Here is a 22,104-nt window from a genome sequence, read left to right as displayed (position 1 = left end):
GTATGTGCGATATCGTCAGTGTCTGTGTGTGTGAGTGGATGCGATCGGGTGTGTGTGAGTGGATGCGATCGGGTGTGTGAGTGTCGGCAGAGGAGCACGGCGTGCTGGAGGAGGCTGGGAGCAGAGAGGCTGATCATGGGGAAGGCTGGGAGGAGAGAGGCTGATGCTGGGGGAGGCTGGGAGGGGGAGGCTGATGCTGAGGGAGGCTGATGCTGGTGGAGGCTGATGCTGGTGGAGGCTGATGCTTGGGGAGGCTGATGCTGGGGGAGGCTGGAAGGAGTGAGGCTAATGCTGGTGGAGGCTGATGCTTGGGGAGGCTGATGCTGGGGGAGACTGGGAGGGGAAGGCTGATGCTGAGGGAGGCTGGGAGGAAGGAGGCTGGGAGGAGAGAGGCTGATCCTGGGGAAGGCTGGAACGGGAGGCTGATGCTGATGGAGGCTGGAAGGAGAGAGGCTGATGCTGGGGGAGGCTGGAAGGAAAGAGGCTGATGCTGGTGGAGGCTGATGCTTGGGGAGGCTGATGCTGGGGGAGACTGGGAGCGGAAGGCTGATGCTGAGGGAGGCTGGGAGGAAGGAGGCTGGGAGGAGAGAGGCTGATCCTGGGGAAGGCTGGGAAGGGGAGGGTGATGCTGGGGGAGGCTGGAAGGAGAGAGGCTGATGCTGGTGGAGGCTGATGCTTGGGGAGGCTGATGCTGGGGGAGACTGGGAGTGGAAGGCTGATGCTGAGGGAGGCTGGGAGGGGGAGGCTGGGAGGAGGGAGGCTGATCCTCGGGAAGGCTGGGAAGGGGAGGCTGATGCTGAGGGAAGCTGGAAGGAGAGAGGCTGATGCTGGGGGAGGCTGGAAGGAGAGAGGCTGAGGCTGGGAAGAGAGAGGCTGATGCTGGGGAAGGCTGATGCTGAGGGAGGCTGGGAGGGGAAAGCTGATGCTGCGGAAGGCTGGGAGGACGGAGGCTTGGAGGAGAGAGGCTGATCCTGGGGAAGGCTGGGAGAGGGAGGCTGATGCTGGAAGAGGCTGGAAGGAGAGAGGCTGATGCTGGCGGAGGCTGATGCTGGGGAGGCTGGAAGGAGAGAGGCTGATGCTGGTGGAGGCTGATGCTTGGGGAGGCTGGGAGAGGGAGGCTGGGAGGAGGGAGGCTGGGAGAGGTAGGCTGAGAGAAGAGAGGCTAATGCGCACACACACACACACACACACACACACACACACACACACGCGCGCACTGCACAACACACCACACCACACACACACACACTGGGAACCATAAACTACTGCCCTACACAGACACCCACACACACAGACAACGCTGCACACACACAACACCCAACACACAAACACCGCGGCACACACAAATATACGCACATACCGCACAACACACACATTGCACAAAACATACCTCCCCCCAAAACACACCACACACACACAAACCGCGCAACACACACACAACGCTACAGACACACAGCGCTCCACAAACAACGCAACACACGCAACACACATACAACACCGCTCTCACCCCCCGCCACACCCAGACAACACCCAGAACATGTACAGCGCCTACACAAACACTTGGTAACTACACACAACAACATCTCATATATATTATATATATATATATATATATATATATATATTTTATATTATATTATATAACAAAAATCATACATGAACTACACAATACGTAAATTCTAGAATAGTAGAATCGGGCCACCTTCTAGTATGTGTGTATGTATGTATGTATGTATATATATATATATATATATATATATATATATATATATATATATATATATATATATATAATTATATACAATTATAGATTTTTTTTATAATTTGTAATTATGGGACCCTGTGTATTTATTTCCAGATTCTCAGTGATCAATATATTATGTTATGTTAAAGGAACCTGTCAGGCGCATTATGCACCCAAAATCACGAGCAGTTCTGGGTGCATATTATTAATCCTTGCCTAATCGTCCCTGTATACACTAGCATAGATAAAGAGATCTTTAGAAAATCCTTTATGATATGCTAATGAGCGCAGGGACTAGTCACAAGGGCGTTAGTTCCCCTGGCTAGTTGGCCCCCCTAGCATGTAAGCATACCTCTGTGAGTGTACTAACATGCTAATGAATGTACAGTGTCAGAGGCACTCACACATGGTTGCGCTCACCGCTCTCTCCTGCCGCCGCGACCGACTCCTGGATTTCGGCTCGGTGTGCGTCATCCTGGAGCTTCAGTCATGCGCACTATGAAGCTGGGTGTACGCATCCAGGCTTCAAACTCGTTTAGTGCGCATGACCGAAAGTCCAGGATCACGCACACTGTGCCGAAATCCAGGAGTCTGACACAATGGCAGCGGAGAGGTGAGCACGACTATGCCTCTGACACTGCACATTCATTAGCATGTTATCACGCACACAGGGGCATACTAACATGCTAAGGAGGCCGACTAGGCAGAGGAACTAACGCCCTTGTGACTAGTCCCTTCACTCATTAGCATATTATATGGGATCTTTAGAAATACTTTTTATCAAGATCTCTTTAGTGTATACAGGGATGGTTAGGCAGGGATTAGCAATATACACCCAGAACTGCTCGTGCTACTGTGTGCATATTGCACCTGACAGGTTCCTTTAAATATATTTGCATTTTAGCTCCATATTGGACTTTTTCATATTTGCCTGTTTTCTTCTCCATAGGTTACAATACCATTAAGCCACCTCATTACTGCCTTCCACTCTCCCAAGACTGCAGTGTATTTTCCCAGCTCCTCTTCTATTCCCGTTCTGCAGCGTGAAGTGACTCCCGACACCGAACCGTACAGCGCCGAGGTATGTCCTATTCTCAGAGAATTCCCTGCACTTCATTGTCTAAGGAGTTATCCAGTACTGAAGCTTAGATCCCAATCACTTTAATAAGAGCTGAGCTGCAGCACCTGAGAATGGCTGCAGCATGGTGAACAGAGCTGTGCTGTTCCAACTACATTAATTGTACGTTTGGACTGATCTACAAAAACCTGATTGCAGACAGTGTGTTCTACCTCAACTGATCTTATATAGATGACCCTATTTTTACTAGTAGTTGACAACCCTTTATAAAGAGAGCCTGAGGTGTAAAACAAAAACCGCTGGAGATTTGGCGTTAATCTGTGGGTTAACTGTGTTCTGCCCGCACGGCGAGCCTCGCTGCTGGAGGAAATTAACTGAAATCCTCTCGGCAGAATTTAGCTTTCAGTCATAGGGGTGGCACTGGTGCAGTTTGTCATCGCTCAGTGCATAATCACTGGCAGCTGTAACCGCACCCTGGCGTTGACTAACAGCCAGCTCTGCCTCCTGACCTACTGTTTGCAGTGGGTTGGTATGCTCCTGAACACTGCCGGTTTGGCCCAGCTACATGGTTGAGCTGCCAATTTAACTGGTCTTCTCTCCCATGCTGCTTTGCCTCTGCAGCATTGGATGAGTGAGGGGAAGTGGGACCGGCTTCGGGGAAGTGGGACCGGCTTCGGGGCGCCACTTAAAGGCTGTAACACAACGCGCTTGTAACATTGGGGCTCCTTGCCTATGAGACCACCCCCCGCTGATAGATTGTAGAGGTGGCCGGTAACCTAGCAACTTGAGAATGGAAAGGATTTTTAATAAGCGGGGGGATTACACAACTTTGCAAATTACCTATTTAACACGATAATGATGAGGATAACCCTTTAATTCCATCCCAACAAGTAAATATTTGCTATGTTTTCTAAAACCTATTGCTAATGCTTAAATATTAGTGGTGTTTTGGCAGATTTGTCAATTTAGCATAAAACTTCATCCCTTTTTTTTCTCAGCCTCTTTTAAACCTCAGAGACCTGGGTTTGTCCGAGTTGAGGACTACAGACCTTGATACACTTCTAAACAAGCTTCTACCCGGCTTCTTCTCCGATAACAAGAAAACCTCCCCCCGCTGGCACACATCACACGTGTCTGCCGAGTCTTTCTTTGAAAACAAAAATGGTGAGTGCTGGTTGTAGTCCACAAGCTTATAGTCTGTTCCGTCCCTCTGGTCCTGCCTGGTGCCATGGCTGCTCTATATGGAGCGGTGATCACTCCTAGATGCCTCTCTATTCACTCCTGTGGGAATGCTGAATGCAGCCGAGCGCACTTGTCTCCAGCCTTCTGTTTTGAGTGGTGACCCGCATCATCATTATTGGACAAGTAAAATTAGAGAAGAAATACTCTTCTCCCTGATCTCCTGTTGGTAAAGTACTGATGTTGCCTGGACATGACACCAGTGCAGCCGCATCATTGGCTGTGTAGAGGATCACTTCTGCTGCCGGCATCACTGGTTGTGTAGAGGATCTCTTCTGCTGCCGGTGATCGGCTGCACTGGTTACATATTCCTTTTCATTCGATATTCTTGGAGAATTGAGAAGTAGTGACCAGCATATAACAAATAGTGATGAGCGAGCACTGCCATGCTCTCGTGCTCTGTACTTGTAACCAGCAATCGGACGCTCAGACAGATGCGACTTGCATACCGAATATTATGGAAGTCCATAAGGAAACTTGAGTATTTTTTTTCTGAAAATCTTCTGGAAATATGTTCCCTTATTGACTTCCATTATGTGACACCTGTTCAAGCGACCAACTGTTGGTTGCGAGTACCGAGCAGTAGAGCATGGTAGTGCTCACTCATCACTAGTTCCGAGTACTGAGCTTCCGAGCATGGTAGTACTCACTCATCACTAGTTACAAGCACCCAAGCATGGTAATGCTCACTCATCACTAGTAATAATTCTATGTTCCTATTGCACCTCTGAGGTATCAGCCTTGTTTGTGCAAGTAAAATAACCCCCAAAGCTGTATAATATCACATAAAGCTGATTTTCGTTCTTCCTGGTTCCAGTGCCGGCTTCCCGTCCCTGGTCAGCGATAACGTCACGTCAGCGGCGTGTATGACTGCTGCAGCCAATCCCTGAGCTTGGCATGGGCTGTCTACCTCGGGGAGGACAAGTATCTGGTCTATTTCGTCTAATTATGTATTTTAGACTAGAGCATTTGGGAATAATTTTCCTGAATGCGGGAAACCCCCTTTAACAAGAAACTTCGGCAACTGTGTTTCCCCATTAGGCTGTCTGTTAGGAATCTCCTCTGCAGTAAAGTCTCTTCAATTGCCCGAGTCCTTCACTCAGGCTCCATGACTGTGATTGATCTCTACAAACTTGTGGAAACTTGTCTAATCATTTAACTTGGTAAAAAGAAGCGCTGGAGGCACAAAATGTATTAATTTTTGTTTTTTTTTTCTTTTGTAAGGCTACCCTAATACATTTCATGCTCTGCGACCACTTTCTATACAACAGCCAAGTCCGCTAAAACAAGTCAGCGCAGACCTACAGCGATGGCCGGGTAAGATGACTTGTATATTTCCAGATTTTCAGGTCTTGCTGCTTTTCCTCTTGAAATGATCTTATATAGACGCTTCATTATCAAACATCAGCGGAAAGTAAATTCTAGGAAGATGCAACCGCTGATGTAAGACTTGCGGCTATAATGTGACTTACATATACCTGTCCTCAGGTTACATACAGTCTCGAGGATTCAAGACCTTGAAAACCAGAGAGCGACGTCTGCAATCCACCTCCGAGCGCATTGCTGCTGCTGAAAATGCCGCTCCCTCCTTCATGAAGGCATGTATGGATATCGCAGTCTCCTTATATGTTGTATAGATCACGATGATCAGATGTATGTCTGAGAGATTCTTGTGCAATCAATTGGTGGTTTAACCCTTTTATGACCCCAATAGGACATTTAAAGGGACTCTGTCAGCAGGTTTCTGCAATGTAATTTGAAGACAGCATGCTGCAAGAGTTAAAACAGACTTCATCCCTGTGTCTGTGTTATCTCAGGTTTTGTTTTTTTTTTGTTTTTTTTTTTTAATTTACCTGCAGTGTTAGCTTAAAGGCCCCGTCACACTAAGCAACATCGCTGCTAACGAACAACTTTTGTGACGTTGCTAGCGATGTTGCTGTGTGTGACATCCAGCAACAACCTGGCCCCTGCTGTGAGGTCGTTGGTTGTTGCTGAATGTCCTGGGCCATTTTTTAGTTGTTGCTGTCCCGCTGTGAAGCACAGATCGCTGTGTGTGACAGCGAGACAGCAACAACTAATGTGCAGTGAGCAGGGAGCCAGCTTCTGCGGAGGCTGGTAACCAATGTAAACATCGGGTAACCAAGAAGCCCTGTCCTTGGTTACCCGATATTTACCTTTGATACCAGCCTCCCCCGCTCTCACTGCCTGTGCTGCCGGCTCCTGCTCTGTGCACATGTAGCTAGCTGCAGGACACATCGGGTTAATTAACCTGATGTGTGCTGTAAGTAGGAGAGCAGGGAGCCAGCGCTCAGCATTGTGCACTGCTCCCTGCTCTGTGCACATTTAGCTGCAGCACACATCAGGTAATTAACCCCATGTGTGCTGTAGCTAGGAGAGCAAGGAGCCAGCGCTCAGTGTGCGCTGCTCCCTGCTCTCTGCACGTGTAGCTGGTCACTGGTTGCTTGTGAGCTCACCAGCAACTGGTGTAGCCACGCTCCAGCGATCCCTGCCAGGTCAGGTTGCTGGTGGGATCGCTGGAGCGTCGCAGTGTGACAGCTCACCAGCAACCTCCTAGCAACTTACCAGCGATCCCTATCGTTGTTGGGATCGCTGGTAAGTTGCTTAGTGTGACGGTACCTTAAGCCTCTTATCTTTATCTATAGTGAGTCTCAGCAGCACACTCTGCCCCTCTTGATTAGCAGCTTCTGTCTATGGAAATGTACACTGAAAGCCTGGAGTGGGCGGGGGCAGCGCTCAGAGCTCTGTTACATGCAAAATCTGAAATCTTTCACTGTGTCAGAATGGCTGCAGCCACTAATCTAAGTGATACATCATTGAATTCAGGGTCTCTTTGCCTGTCCTGCTGATCTTAGATGAGATGGCAAAAACCTGCAGACAGATAAGGAAGCCATGTGTCCCAGGCTGCACTTATCCTAATGCTGTTCTGATGCTATGCTTGCTCAAACAACCCAAATCCCCGCCATTTAGGGCTGAGTTCAGATGAGCATATTTCGTCACAACGGGCTGCACGCGAACCTCTGTACGTCAGTGTCACAATTCAGACTTGCATCTTTACACGTGGGAACACTGAACCATGGGAACAAAATCTCAGAATGCACTCGTCAGTTCTGATATGTAAAAAAAAATCCGTTGTCCAACTGCTGCAAAACAGATTCAGGAAGCTATTTTTTCTTTCTTTATCGTTCCTATGGGAGACCCAGACCATGGGTGTTTAGCTTCTGCCACCGGAGGACACACAAAGTACTACACTCAAAAGTGTAGCTCCTCCCTCTGAGCTTATACACCCCCTGGAGAACCAGATCTAGCCAGTTTATCGCTTTGTGTTCAGGAGGCATACATCCACACATGCATTCTCATCTGATTTGTTTGATTTTTGGAAAGAGTTTGAAGAAAAGCGGGTCCAAGTCTGGACTCCCGGCATGTCCCTTCTCACCCCACTGTGTCGGCGGTGTTGTTAAGGTTGATTTCCAAGGCTGGAGCCTTACATGCCGCGCTCCTTCACCATCCCTCCTGGGCTCTGGCTTGAAGTGGGAGCCAGCACGGTCTCCATGCCTGGCAGGAGTCCGGTCTCCATCCACAGCCCCTTGAGGATCCTGTTGGACCGGAACACTCATCCCCAGGGACCTGGCCCTGCGTCTCAGCAGCTAAGTACCTGAGACGTTTATGTGTTGGGGGTCCCGGTTCTTTATTGTATGGGGAGAGTATGCTGTATATGATTATTTTGCCTTTTCCGGCGGGTTCTCTAGCTTTTGCCTGAGAACCGCGCCGATGGTGCCTGCTTGTTGGCCTCGCCGCTTAAATTTAGGCCCCGGCTTCGCCGGAGGCCTAGTTTCGTTTTCCTGCCCTCGCATGTCACTCATGCAGAGGGACAGGCTCGGCTCCTCCCGGTGGCCGTTCTACACAGGGGAGGGACACTCCCCACTGCTGGGGCGTCCCTCCTCCCCTGCAGGTCTCTATAGCCCTCCAGTTCCCGCTCTCCTATAGGAACGCCCCCTAGTCCCGCCCCCTCTTCTCGCTCCGGCGGCCATTTCTCACGCAGAGTTTACTCTGCTCTAGGACATTCTGCACTCTGCATCTTTGCTGAGGTGCTGTGCACTGGGGGATCGGGCTTCGGGATCTGGAGGGCACACAACAACCGCACCAAGCGGTCTGGTAAGCCACAGCCGGTCTCCGGTTGTGGACCTCTGTATATTCTCCCTGGGGTTCATTCTCTGCAAAGCCCCCACTCCAGCAGCATGTCTCACACAAGGAGCAAGGCTCCAAAGCTTTATTCTGTATGCACTGCATGTAAGCTCCTGCTGCCTGAGCCGAGCACTTATCCACACTGTGATGGTTGCTCTAACTTGGCGGTGCCACAGCCTGGAGTCTCACCCCCAGTGGTCTCTCAGGCTGCTGCTGCACCTGTGGCTGAACCCCCGGCCTGGGTAGAGTCCTTTTCTAGGTCCATATCCCAGTCATTTGCTGAGTCCATGGGACTTTTGTCCAGGACTTTGAATATGCATCAGCCCTCCTCACAGGGAGCCTCTAATGCTCTTGACAGAGGATTCCTATCCTCTGACCTCCGTCCATCAGAGCTCACAGAGGATTCATCATCAGGTCCCAGACCCCGTCCTTCTAAGAGAAGGCGCAGGGTTTCCTCCCCCTCCTCATCCCACGGCTCTGTCTCAAGAGCTGACTCGCAAGATGAGGAGGATGCCCTCACGGGTGGCTCGGAGGCTATGTATCCCATCGATTTCTCTGAGGGTGACTCAGATTTTAGTGACTTGATTGCGTCCATTAATTCTGTGCTGGATCTCAATCCGCCAGTCTCAGAGCAGCAACCCTCTTTGGCAGAAAAACATCAGTTTACCTCGCCTAAGAGAGTGAAGAGTGTGTTCTTTTAACCACTCCAGTTTTCAGACCGCTGTGACCAAGCCCAGGGCCTGCCCTGACAAACGCTTTCCAAAGCGTGGTTCTGATGATCGGTTTCCATTTCCACCTGAGGTGGTCAAGGAGTGGTCTCACTCCCCAAAGGTAGACCCTCCGGTGTCTAGGCTCTCAGCCCGGACCGTTGTGTCGGTGGCTGACGGCACCTCACTTAAGGATTCCACTGACCGTCAGATTGACCTTTTGGCCAAATCTGTGTATGAAGCTGCGGGGGCCGCGTTTTCCCCGACTTTTGCAGCAGTGTGGGCTCTCAAAGCCATCTCTGCTTCTCTGGAGGAGATGCATTCCCTCACCAAGGAATCTATGCCTGAGATGGTTACCTTAACCTCTCAGGCTTCAGCTTTTTCATCTTATGCCATGTCTGCAATGCTAGAGGCTGCTCACCGCACGGCGGTGGCTTCAGCTAATTCTCTTGTTATCCGCAGGATTTCTTTGTCGCTCTATTGGGAGACCCAGACAATTGGGTGTATAGGCTATGCCTCCGGAGGCCGCACAAAGTATTACTTTTTTTTTTTTTTAAATCAGATACTTTTTTATTAAAACAGAGTACATACAACAGAATAACAAATCGGCATCCAAATTAAATTTATCACATCTATTACCCCTTTAACTCCCCCTCCCGCCCCCTCCCCCACCCCGGCAGCAACACTTCTCCCCGATACTACATCCCATATAGTACACACTTATAATACCCTTCAACTGTAGTATAGCAACCATCCCGCTGTGCAGGAGGAACAACTAGTAACACAAATAAAACAAAACATACACATCAGAGGTCTCAGACGGCTATCCCCGTCCCATATCAGTTTACTGGTCCATCACTCGTCCTATCCGCATTGCAGCCAAGGAGACCAGAGCTTCTCCAACATTTTAACATTCCCCCTTCTTTCATACACTCCCCGTTCCAGCTGAAGAATACACTTCACCCTTTTAATGTACTCTCCCCTGGTCGGGGGGTCTTTTTTAATCCAGGACCTGGCGATTAGCTTTCTTGCCGCATACAGCAGCCTAGCAATGACAATTTTCATAGTATTTTCCACCCCAAGCTCCTCAACATATCCCAATAGGCAGATCACTGGTTCCCTGGGGAGAACACACCCATATGTTCTTCCTATCTTGTGGATAACCTTAGTCCAAAAGGAGACCAGTCTCGGACAAGACCATATCATGTGAAAAATACCTGCGTCAGATCCCTGACACCTTGGACACTCCGAATTCCTTTTCAACCCCATTTTAAACATCAGTAAGGGAGACCTATATACCCGGTGAATCACGTATAGGGGAGACAGTCTGGCCGGTTCGCTCATGGAAAGTTTAGGGACATACTCCAGGATACTCTCCCACACCTCCTCCGTTATCGGCCCAACTTCCTCCTCCCATTTAGATTTAGTTTTAATTGGGTATTCTAACAGAAAGGTATGTAGTATATCTTTATACGTGCCAGAAATGATCCCTTTAGTGCTTCCTCCGCCCTTACACACATACTCCAGTACCAGGTCAGTCTGTATGGCCACACTTTGTTTAGCCGCTTGGGCTGCAATCGCATGTTTTAATTGTCTGTAGTGGAGCCAGCCGGACGCCGGTAACTGAAACTCACTCTGTAACTGCGGGAACGATTTCACAATTCCTCCGTCCAATATCTGATGCATGTATATTACACCCTTGCGTCTCCACTCCTCAATATTCCCCATTTTCTGAATCTCCGGGAGATTACTGTTATCCCAGATAGGTGTAAACTTGGTTAACCGGGTCACCCCTCTCACCCTTTTCAGCCTATCCCAGGTCTTATTTATAAGTGCCATTGTAGGAGATGTTCTACCCAGGAGCCCCACCGCACCATCCTCTAGTCCCATTACCAATGGACTTCTACCCACTATGTATTCCAGTACTTCTTTAATGCCCCCATCTTTCTCTCGATCAGACCAACCCCTGAGGTGTTGACATTGCGCCGCTATATAATACAATTCCGGATTTGGGATTGCTAGACCCCCCTCATCCTTCGGCCTTTGTAAAGTCTCTAATCGCACCCTAGGCTGCTTTTTACCCCACACCAGGTCCCTAAACAGCGAGTTTATCCCTTTAAATCTTTTCCTTGAAATACAAACAGGGGCATTGTGCAGTATGTATAGGAGTTTAGGCATTACTACCATCTTTAGTAAATTAACCCTTCCAACAACTGACAAATGTAGCTTGTTCCAGGCATCCACCTTGGTTCTCAATTTTTTAAGGAGCGGCCATAAGTTCACCTGTATGTATTTTTCTACTGGCAGAGATATCTTTATACCTAGATATTTAAATTCGTCCACATTCTTCAATTTGTTAGCCCCAGTATCCTCATTTGTCCAGGCTACTTCCCCATCCACCTTAAAGAGGCTCGATTTAGACCAATTAATGGTCAGTCCCGAAACTTCTCCAAATTTCTCTATTATCTGCATGGCATGATCCAATGAGGCTGATGGATCCCCCAAGAAAAGTAATAAATCGCCAGCATAAAGAGCTATTTTCTCCTCTAAATGCCCATACTTAAATCCATGGATCTCCTTTGTTTTCCTAATGGCCGCCGCCAGAGGCTCTATTGCAATAGCAAATAGGAGCGGCGATAGTGGGCAGCCCTGTCTCGTTCCCCGGTGCAACTCAAACGCTGAGGAGGTCATACCGTTAACTCTAACTTTAGCAGTAGGCCTATTATACAACAGCTGCACCCACTTAACAAACCGTGGGCCAAAACCCATATGCTGCAACACTTTCCACAGATACCCCCACTCAACACTATCGAACGCTTTCTGGGCATCTAACGAAGCGATCACCCTCCGGCCAGGGTTGTCAGGCGGCAACTGTAGATTAAGGTACAATCTCCTGATATTAGCAGCTGTCGACCTATTGGCCATGAACCCTGATTGGTCCATATGGATTAGGTTAGATATAACTCCAGTCAGCCGGTTTGACAACACCTTAGCCAGAAGCTTCACGTCCGCTGTTAATAACGAGATGGGTCTATATGAGTCTGGAAGCCTCGGATTTTTATCCTCCTTAGGAATTACTACTATTATTGCTTCTCTCATAGATTCAGGCAATACACCTTCCCCCTCCGCCACCTCAAAGACTTTCAATAGTTTGGGTAATAGGATTTTCCCTGCCGCCCATGACAGCACCACATGAGAGATAGGTTCCGCCCACATCAGGACAGGAAACCCACTGATAAAAAGGCGGTACCTCTCCTCCACATCAGTTTGGTTTCCTGTCCTGGTATGGACAACCCATTGATGTCCCAGGTCCGGCCCGGTGTGGAAGCCTGGTACTTACCTGAAGCCGGTGCTCGGGCCTGGATGCACCCCCCCTCGGTCTCGGACCTCTGCGGCGGTGAGGCGCGGGCCTGGAGCGGGAGCTCGGCCCGGCGTCGCTCCGGGGATGTGCGCACTCACGGCGGCCGCTGGAAGGCTTGTCCCTGCTGTGCTGCACGCCGGGGTGAAGCTGGACGCTCCGACCGGAAGTGACGCGATTCCAGGATGCCGTGCGCCCTGCGACCAGGAAGTGACTGGTGTGCGCATGCGCACTCGGATCCAAGATGGCGGCGCCCATCTAAAGAGGTATATCTGGCCGGCGCTTGGGACTGGTGAGTTTTTTCTCCTCCATTATGGCAGGAGATTCCCCCCGCAGCAAGGAGCAGCGCAAGGAGTCGCCCCAGCGTGGCTCGGACCGCGGCTCAGCGGATCGTTCCCGGAAGGCTGTGTCGAGCCCGGGCAGCGTTCGGTCGGTGGGTCCCAGGAGATCCAAGGGGAATCCGCCTCCTGATCCGGTATTGCCTGGAGTCGTGGGGGTGAGTGGACTTCGTGGTCTTCGTGTTTCTAAGTCCCCGTTTCCGTGTCCCCTCTCTTGTTAGGTACCGAAAAAGAGTGCCTCCAAGCAGCGTCACAAGGAATGTGCCATATGCCAATCCTCCCTGTCTTCGGATTACACCAAGGCCCTATGTGCAGACTGTATCCAACAGACCCTGCTCAAAGAGGGGCCGGGGTTCTCCTCTGAATTGCGCTCCATTATCAGGGCGGAAGTACAGGAGTCCCTTAAATCCCTTAAGGGAGGCAGGAGGCGCAAGAAGTCCCGTCATCATAAGCAGTCTACTCCCGATACCTCGGCGGGTTCGGCCCGGGGCTCTCGGTCGTCGGGATCCTCGGGATCTTCCCCCTCCGATTCTGGCTCCTCTTCCTCTTCCGATGAGGGTGGTCGTCCTTGTTTCCCTACAGCAGACGTGGGACCTTTGGTGAAGGCTGTACGTTCGACCATGGGCATAGTGGACTCCAGGGGGCCCGAATCTACCCAGGATGTCATGTTTGGGGGCTTGGATTCCAGGAAGCGTAAGGGGTTTCCCATTCCCCAAAAGGTTCAAGGTCTCATTACTGACCAGTGGAAAAAGATGGACAAAAGGTTGAATCTTAGCTCTTCCCTAAAACGGAAGTACCCTGTGGATGAGGAGGCGTCTACCTCTTGGGATAGGACCCCGAAAATTGATGTCGCTATTGCCAAGGCGTCTCGTTCCACTACCTTGCCGTTTGAGGACTTGGGGTCCCTTAAGGATCAGCTGGATAGGAAGGCTGATGGTTTTCTGAGAGGTACATGGGAGTCTGCGGCGGGTGGCTTGCGCCCGGCCGTGACCGGCGCCTGTGTTGCCCGGTCTTTGATGGTGTGGCTTCAGCAGTTGGAAGACCAGTTGCGCAATGACGCTCCTAGGAAGGATATTATCTCGTCCTTGCCCTTAATACAGGGTGCTGCTGCCTTTCTGGCTGATGCCTCGGTTGATTCTTTAAGACTGTTCGCCAGGTCGGCGGCGCTGTCCAATTCAGCGCGTCGGGCCCTCTGGCTGAAGACTTGGAAGGGTGATGTCCAATCCAAGGGACGGCTTTGCAGCATGCCTTGTGAGGGTGCCTATCTTTTTGGCTCTAGCCTGGACGACCTCCTCACTAAAGCATCCGATAGGAAACAGGGGTTTCCAGTTTTTCCGGTGGCGTCCTCTCGCAGCCGGCCCTTTCGGAGACGTCAGTTTTTTGCAAAGAAGTCTCAAAAACCGCATGATCAGTGGAAGGACCGTAGAAAGAACAACTCGGGTTTTCTCTTCGGCAAGCACTCCGATAATAAGCCCAAGTCCTCTCAATGACGTCTATCATCAGGTAGGGGGTCGGTTGTCCCTCTTCCTCCATGCATGGCGGGCAATCTCCTCCAACAGGTGGCTCCTTCAGATTGTGGAGGAGGGGTTGAAATTGGACTTCCGTTCGCCCCCTCGGGGGTCTCTCATACTAACGTCCTTGCGGTCCCCAGAGCGGCAGATGGCCTTGGAAGTAGAAGTGCTCACTCTCCTCTCAAGGAACGTCGTTCAGGAGGTCCCCATAGGTCAAGAAGGGGAGGGGTTTTACTCCACTCTGTTTCTGGTTCGGAAGCCGGACTCCACCTTCCGCACCATCTTCAACCTGAGAAGCTTAAATTTGCATCTGGAACAGCGAGCCTTCAAAATGGAGACCATGAAGTCGACTGTCAGACTGTTGTATCCAGGGTGTTTCATGGCGGTCCTCGACTTGAAGGACGCCTATTATCACATCCCTATTTTTCCGGCTCACCGGCGGTTCCTCAGATTCGCACTACACGTCTCCGGGAGGCTGAGACACTTCCAATTCGCAGCACTGCCATTCGGGCTTTCCATGGCCCCACGGATCTTCACCAAAGTCCTCGCGGAGGTCATGGCTCATGTCAGGGAACAGGACATATTGATCGTTCCGTATCTGGACGACCTCCTGATAGTGGGTCAGTCGGAGTCTCTCTGTGCGACTCACGTGACCAAGGTCATCACCATCCTAGAAGGACTGGGGTGGGTGGTGAATCGACAGAAGTCCAGACTCCAGCCTCTCCAGTGTCAAGTCTTCCTGGGTCTCGTCTTGGACTCCACCAGCCAGTTGTGCCACCTGCCAGAGGACAAGGTCGCCAGGATCTTGTCCTTTCTCTCTTCCGTGAAAAGTTGCCCTCGCATGTCCTTGCGACAAGCTATGTCGCTGGTCGGGGCTCTTACCTCTTGCATCCCAGGAGTGTGGTGGGCCCAACTGCGTTCCAGAATCCTCCAGATGGAGGTCCTTCGGTTTCAGAGACTGTTAGGGGGCTGTTTGGAGAAGCTTTTGACCCTGTCTGCGGCCACTTTGCACTCCCTGGGTTGGTGGCAGGACCCCTCTCACCTCCGGATGGGGGTTCCTTGGCTTTCCCCGGTCACGGACACGATAGTCACGGATGCCAGCCATTGGGGGTGGGGTGCCCATCTACGCCACCTGGTGCTTCAGGGTCCCTGGGACGCTCAGTTGGTCAGACAGTCCTCCAACTTCAGGGAGCTCATGGCGGTTCTCAAGGCGCTAGAGGGGTTCCTCCCCTTCTTGGAAGGTCGCCATGTTCGGATCCTTTCGGACAACAGGGTGACGGTAGCGTACATCAACCATCAGGGCGGCACCAGATCCCCTTCTCTTCTGGCTCTGACTTTGCACATCTTCCAGCTGGCCGAACAACATCTCTCCTCCTTGACAGCTCTTCATATCAAGGGGACGGACAACGAGGAGGCAGACTTCCTCAGCCGGCACTGTCTCCGTCAGGGGGAGTGGTCCTTGGACCCGGAGGTCTTTCACAAGATCACGCTTCTATGGGGTGTCCCTGTTCTGGACCTGTTCGCTACCCGGGCAAATCGGAAAGTGGACAGGTTCTGCTCTCTCAACCCCCGAGACGATCCTGTTGCCCTCGATGCCTTCCAGATGTCTTGGTCTCAGGGCCTCCTGTACGCATTTCCTCCCCTGATCCTGTTGCCTTCGGTTCTCCGGAAAATCCGGACCGACAGGGCAGAGATTATTCTCATCGCCCCCTTCTGGCCAAAACGGGCGTGGTTTTACTGGCTGCGGACACTATCTCTGGGGGATCCTTGGGTTCTCCCGGACGCCCCTCATCTCCTGTCCCAGGGCCCAGTCCGTCACCCCCCCGACCCGGCTCTCCATTTGACGGCTTGGCGTTTGAGCGGCGGCTGCTAGCTCGACGTGGGTTTTCCTCTTGCTTAATCGATACTCTTCTTCGCAGTAGGAAAGCGGTCACCACAGCCATTTACGGTAGGGTCTGGAAGCGCTTTCTCCTTCAGTCGGGGGCTCGGGCGGAGGGCCCCCCTCCTATCCCGGCTATTCTGGAATTCCTCCAGAAGGGGTTGGAATTGGGGCTCTCCACCAGTACGCTCAAGGTGCAGGTATCAGCCTTAGGGGCTCTGTTTCATTGTAGTCTGGCGCAGAATGAATGGGTTTGCCGGTTCATTAAATCTAAGTCCAAGTCTGTACCTGTTCGGGCTCCCAGGGTTCCCCCTTGGGACCTTAATTTAGTGTTGGATGCCCTCACGGGGCCTCCGTTTGAGCCCTTGGGGGAAGTCCCTCTTAAACTGCTGTCACTTAAGGTTTTCCTCCTCGTCGCGCTCACCTCGGCCAGGCGGGTGGGGGATCTCCAAGCCTTGTCTGTGGTTCACCCTTATACCCAGATTCTGGATGATAGGGTAGTGTTGCGGACTGATCCTTTCTACTTGCCCAAGGTTTCTACCCCTTTTCATAGGTCCCAAGAGATCGTGCTCCCTTCCCTCTGTGACCCCCCTCGGGACGAGGCGGAGGCTCGGTTACACACGTTGGATGTCCGGAGGGCCTTAGTCACGTACCTAGATAGGACTAGGGAATGGAGGAAGTCTCAGGTCCTGTTTGTCACTTTTCAGGGGCAGTCCAAGGGGCGTGGGGCTTCTAAAGCTACCTTGGCCAGATGGGTCAGGGATGCCATCGGTTTGGCGTACTCGGCTAAAGACGCCACTCCTCCTCCGGGCATCAGGGCACACTCCACTAGAGCAGTGTCTACGTCTTGGGCGGAGAGGGCGGATGCCTCTCTTGACCAGATCTGTCGGGCGGCTACTTGGTCGTCTCCTGGGACTTTCTTTCGGCACTATAGGCTGGACTTGTCCTCCACAACTGACCTTTCCTTTGGGAGACGGGTCTTACAAGCGGTGGTCCCTCCCTAAGGTGGTTGGTCTATATAAATCTCTCATGTGGTGCTGTCATGGGCGGCAGGGAAAAATCTTAATTACTCACCGGTAATGGGATTTTCAATAGCCCATGACAGCACCCTTAGTTCCCCCCCTATTCACTGGTTGTGGGCACCCTTCGGGGAGTGTTAGAGTTATTGGTGGTTTCCTTGGGTGGTGGTGTGATTAATCTGTTTATTGTGTTTTGTTGGTCCTCTCTGGCTCTGAAAACCTACTGATGTGGAGGAGAGGTACCGCCTTTTTATCAGTGGGTTTCCTGTCCTGATGTGGGCGGAACCTATCTCTCATGTGGTGCTGTCATGGGCTATTGAAAATCCCATTACCGGTGAGTAATTAAGATTTTCTTCTAACTGTTTATAAATTTCAACTGGTAGCCCGTCTGCTCCCGGTGCCTTGTCATTGCTCATGCCATGCAGAGCGCCCTCCAGTTCATCAATAGTAATAGGTGACTCCAGTTTATCTCTATCCACCACAGACAACACAGGAAGCTCACCTCGCTCAAGAAATGAGTTCACCTCTTCCACCCTCATCTCTCCGCTAGATGAATATAGCGTGCGATAGAAATCTTTAAAGACCTCAAGGATCGCCTCAACCTCAGTGACCTGTGTCCCCTCCACCGTGTCCATACCATGCACAAATGAACTACTCCTTTGAGCTGCAGCTATGACCGATAATAGATGACCAACTTTTTCCCCCTCCTCATAAAAATGCAATTTTTGGAATGCCTGCTTCCTTACCGCCTTCTCCAAAAGCATCTTATTAACCTGTTCATGCGCCTGCCTAAGATTTTGCTTCGCGTCCGTAGTAGTACTCCGGATTGCTTCCAGCTCTGCCTTATCTAAGGCCTCCAGCCTATCTTTCTCATCCTGCCTCGTCTGTGTTTTACGTTTACAGATATCCCTGAACAGGAGCCCCCTGAGGTATGCCTTCATCGCATCCCATACCACCAGCGGACCAGTGCTACCCTCGATGTGGATAAAGAAATCCCCAAGATCCCGTTCTATATTCCCCATATTAATATGACGGATCCATGCTGGATGAAGCTTCCACTCTCCCCTCCTTCCCCCTGTCAGGGTTCCCCGTCGTATGGACACTAGAATTGGGCTATGATCTGAAATCACTCTTGTCAGATATTGCACGTCACTTATCATTGCATCCATCAGATCACTAGCTAGAGCCATGTCAATCCGGGACAGAGTGTTATGTGAAGCCGAATAACAAGAGAAGCAGGATACCCTCCCATTCCTCACTCGCCAGGCATCCACCATTCCAAGTTGCCCAATAAGAGTGCCAAACGAAGTCATACAACTATCCTGAATACCTGGAGGTCTACTACTCCTATCCCAGTACAGGTCTATCACATTATTGAAGTCCCCCACCAGTACAAAAGGGATTACTCCCCCCTTCTCAGAGAACTCCCTTATCTCCCTTAGTTTGGTGCACTTATATGGCGGTGGTATATATATTGCAGCTATACACATGAGTCTGCCAAATATTTTACACTTGACGGCCACACACTGTCCCTCCTTATCCACATACACTTCTATCTCTTCATATTGCACAGAGTTATGGATCAGCAGTGATACACCCCTTGCATAGTTGGAAAAGGTGGAGTGATAGGCCTTCTGCACCCATCTCCTATTTAAAACATGTGTTGTCTCCTTTGTTAGATGCGTTTCTAGTAGACATATTACTGACGGGTTCTGGTCTTGAACATATTTAATTATTGCCGCTCTCCTAGACCTATCTGATAACCCTCTAATATTCCAACTCAACACCTTAATTCTATCCCCCATTATCCCACCCAGTAAAACCATCAAACCTTGTAGTATCTCCCCATGCTGCCTCTACCCTACCCCTTTCCCCCTCCCCCCCTGCTCCCCTCCCCTCCTACTCCCCACCACTTCCTGTTTTCGAGTACTCCCGTGTAGCATCGGGTTTTCCAAACCTGGTCCATAATCCCTACTAAATTCCCCCCTACCTCCCTCGCCTTCCCCTCTTAGACACATTTTAAAACTCGTCCCTTTTCCAACAATTCTCCACTCCCCCCCTTTCTATGTATAATCATATTCCACTCAACCAATATAACAGTAAAATGGCGAACAGTAATTAAACTGGAATCTCAAATTGTAAATACCCCCACCGCGCCAAATTAGGCAGTCCCCATGTCCTGCGAAGCTCACATCAAACCCTTCGCATTCCCCCTGCATGCTACCTCAATACCAAAGGGAAGGAGAAAAAAAAAAAAAAAAAAGAAAAAACAAGAAGGGTCCCCTGTAAGCTCCTAAGGATGTTGTAGAGCCTCAGCCGGCCTTCTCCAACACACTGCAGATTCAGACAGTCAGCTCATTCCTTCAAACGGATCCGCTTTTCGTTTGCGTCCAACCACTGCATGGCTTCCTCTGGAGTTGTAAAAAAGTGCACCCGCTCCAACGCCGTCACTCTTAGCTTTGCCGGGAACATCATTGAGTATTGCACCCCCATCTCTCGCAGGCACCTCTTTACTCCTGTAAAAGTCATACGTAGCTTTTGAACAGAAATGGAGTAGTCCGGGTATATGGAAATTCTCTGGCCGTCAATCATAAGATCCTCCATGTCTCTTGCCTTTCGCAGTATAGTGTCCCTGTCTCTGTAGTTGAGGAGCTTGGCTAGCATAGTGCGAGGGCCCCTGCCTGCTGGTTGTGGCTGCATCGGGACTCTGTGTGCACGTTCCACAGCATAGAGCTTGGATAAGACATTAGCACCCATTTTCCCCCTGAGCCAGTCTTCTACATATTCAGTGGGGTTTCTTCCTTCCGCTTTCTCAGGGATGCCGACAATTCGGATGTTATTTCTTCTAGAGCGGTTCTCTAAATCATCATTTTTTGCCGTGATTTCAGCTATCTGCTGTGCAAATGTTTTTTCAGACTTTTGTAGTTTTGTAATATGATCCTCTGTTATCCCCACTCTCTCCTCTACAGCCGTTGTTCTCAGGTCTGCTTTCTTGAGGTCTTTCTTAATGTCAGCAACCTCTGCCTGTAATCCCTTAACTTGCTTCGTCAGGGAAGTCAGAGCCTCTTTACAAAAAGACACCACTGCAAAAATGTCCTTTAAAGTGGGGTTTTCTGGAGCCTGGTCTGCACTATGTGCTTCCTCTACTTCTCCTGTCTTATCTTGCTGCTGTTCACCATCCCCCATCTCATCAGAGCTGGCATTGTCTTCTCCCTCCTCACCTCTGTTATCTGTATGCTGATGTGATTTCTCTGAAGTCCGGGCAAATTTCTCCAGCCTTGCTGCGACCTGCATCCTCTCCTGACAGGCTGCATTCACTTTCTCAGCTTCCTGCCTTATCATGGCACCATCCTGAGAGCTGGGGACTTTCCCGCCTCCATTATCTTTTTGCCTGTGACGGACCATGGCACCTCTCTGCATCCACCAGACTCACTCCAGATAAGTCCTCACCACCTTATCTTCCTGACAGCCGGCTGAGGCAGTGATAACAGCGGTATTCAGGGATTTATCAAGGGAGTTTGCAGGAGAGCTCCACAAACACGTCTCTTCACATTGCCGTCCAGGCCACGCCCCCTCCGCACAAAGTATTACACTCAAAAGTGTTAAGCCCCTCCCCTTCTGCCTATACACCCCCCCGTGCTCCCACGGGCTCCTCAGTTTTTTGCTTTGTGCGAAGGAGGTCAGACACGCACAGCACAGCTCCACAGATTAGTCAGCAGCAGCTGCTGACTGTCGGTTGGAAGAAAAGTGGGCCCATATAGGGCCCCCAGCATGCTCTCTTCTCACCCCACTCTTGTCGGCGGTGTTGTTAAGGTTGAGGTATCCATTGCGGGTACGGAGGCTGGAGCCCACATGCTGCTTTCCTTCCCCATCCCCCTCAGGGCTCTGGGTGAAGTGGGATCCTATCGGTCTCCAGGCACTGAGACCGTGCTTCATCCACAACTCCTGTGGAGCCTGCTGGATAGGAGCCGAGTACCGTTCAGGGACATGGCCCTGCTACGTGAAGGTACTCTGTATCCCTGTAGGGACCGCGCACGGCAACACCTCAGCTTTGCTGGGTGTGCTAGTGCACCGGGGGACCGGGTTAAACTGTGCCATTACACACTCAGCGTCGCTGAGTGTGTTTATATGTAGGGGCTACCGCGCTAACCGCCGCTGCCATGGGAAACTGCGGCGCGGCTGGGACTTGTAGTTCGCCGGGGACTTCGGCGTTGGCCGCGCTTTTACGGCGGCCACGCTTATACTCGAGTCCCCGGCTTGGCTTGCGGCCTAGTTTCCCTTTCTCCCGCCCTCAGCCCTGACAGGCAGGGGAAGGGCGGGACGCTGCACGGAAGAGCAGCACTGAGGGCTGGAATATGATTTCCATACTCCACCCCCCTCACTGTGCACAGTGTGAGCACCTCGGCTACGCCCACGGCTCCCTCCTCTCGTCAGGACGCCGCAGCCATTTCCTGTCAGCTCCTACGACGCTGCAGAGAGGGACAAACCCTGAGAGACCCAGACACGGTCTCTGGTGGCCTCATAACCGCTTTAGGCGGATGGTAAGCAGCACCTGTGGTGCTAGCCTCATGGTGCTGTAGTGTACTGATACGTTATTTGTTTTTAGTATATATTTTACACTGTATGAGCACAGTTCATTCTGGCTATATACCCTAGTGTGTGACTCAGGGAAAACAATAGCATGGCGCCCACAAAAGGCAGGGGTGCCAAAAACACAGGCTTATTATGCTGCCTGCGGCGCTTGTACGACCCAGCTGCCGGCAGGTTCCATTGACCCTCATTGTGTGCAATGTTCGGCCCCTGTGACACTTCTTTAGCCAGGGCCTCTACTAAGAGGGGCCCAGGGGGAGCCACCTGTTGACACTGTCCTAGTGACGGGGACGGAGTTTGCAAAACTCTCTGAGACTATGGCTAAGATACTAGAAGCCTTGCAGTCCAGGCCGGTATCTCAGCAAAGGGACTCTGTTGAATCATTGTTCCCTGGCCCCCCTCAGTTGGACCAACAATGTCCTCCCGGGGTATCTCATA

At 51.0% G+C, this 22,104-nt stretch overlaps 1 protein-coding gene across 1 annotated transcript in view; it reads left to right on the top strand.

The window, feature by feature from the left end:
- The window catches only part of YME1L1 (YME1 like 1 ATPase), a 171,705-nt gene that overhangs the window by 20,672 nt on the left and 128,929 nt on the right, over positions 1–22,104 (top strand). The window contains exons 2-5 of the mRNA XM_075315530.1: positions 2,694–2,825; positions 3,821–3,986; positions 5,286–5,378; positions 5,550–5,659. Coding sequence (XP_075171645.1) covers positions 2,694–2,825; positions 3,821–3,986; positions 5,286–5,378; positions 5,550–5,659 — 501 coding nt within the window. The remainder of the gene's footprint in view (positions 1–2,693; positions 2,826–3,820; positions 3,987–5,285; positions 5,379–5,549; positions 5,660–22,104) is intronic.

The sequence above is a fragment of the Anomaloglossus baeobatrachus genome, chromosome 6 (assembly GCF_048569485.1).
Source record: "Anomaloglossus baeobatrachus isolate aAnoBae1 chromosome 6, aAnoBae1.hap1, whole genome shotgun sequence".
Classification (NCBI taxonomy): domain Eukaryota; kingdom Metazoa; phylum Chordata; class Amphibia; order Anura; family Aromobatidae; genus Anomaloglossus; species Anomaloglossus baeobatrachus.
The sequence above is the reverse complement of the archived record's forward strand: the minus strand, read 5'-3'. Positions and strand labels throughout refer to the sequence as shown.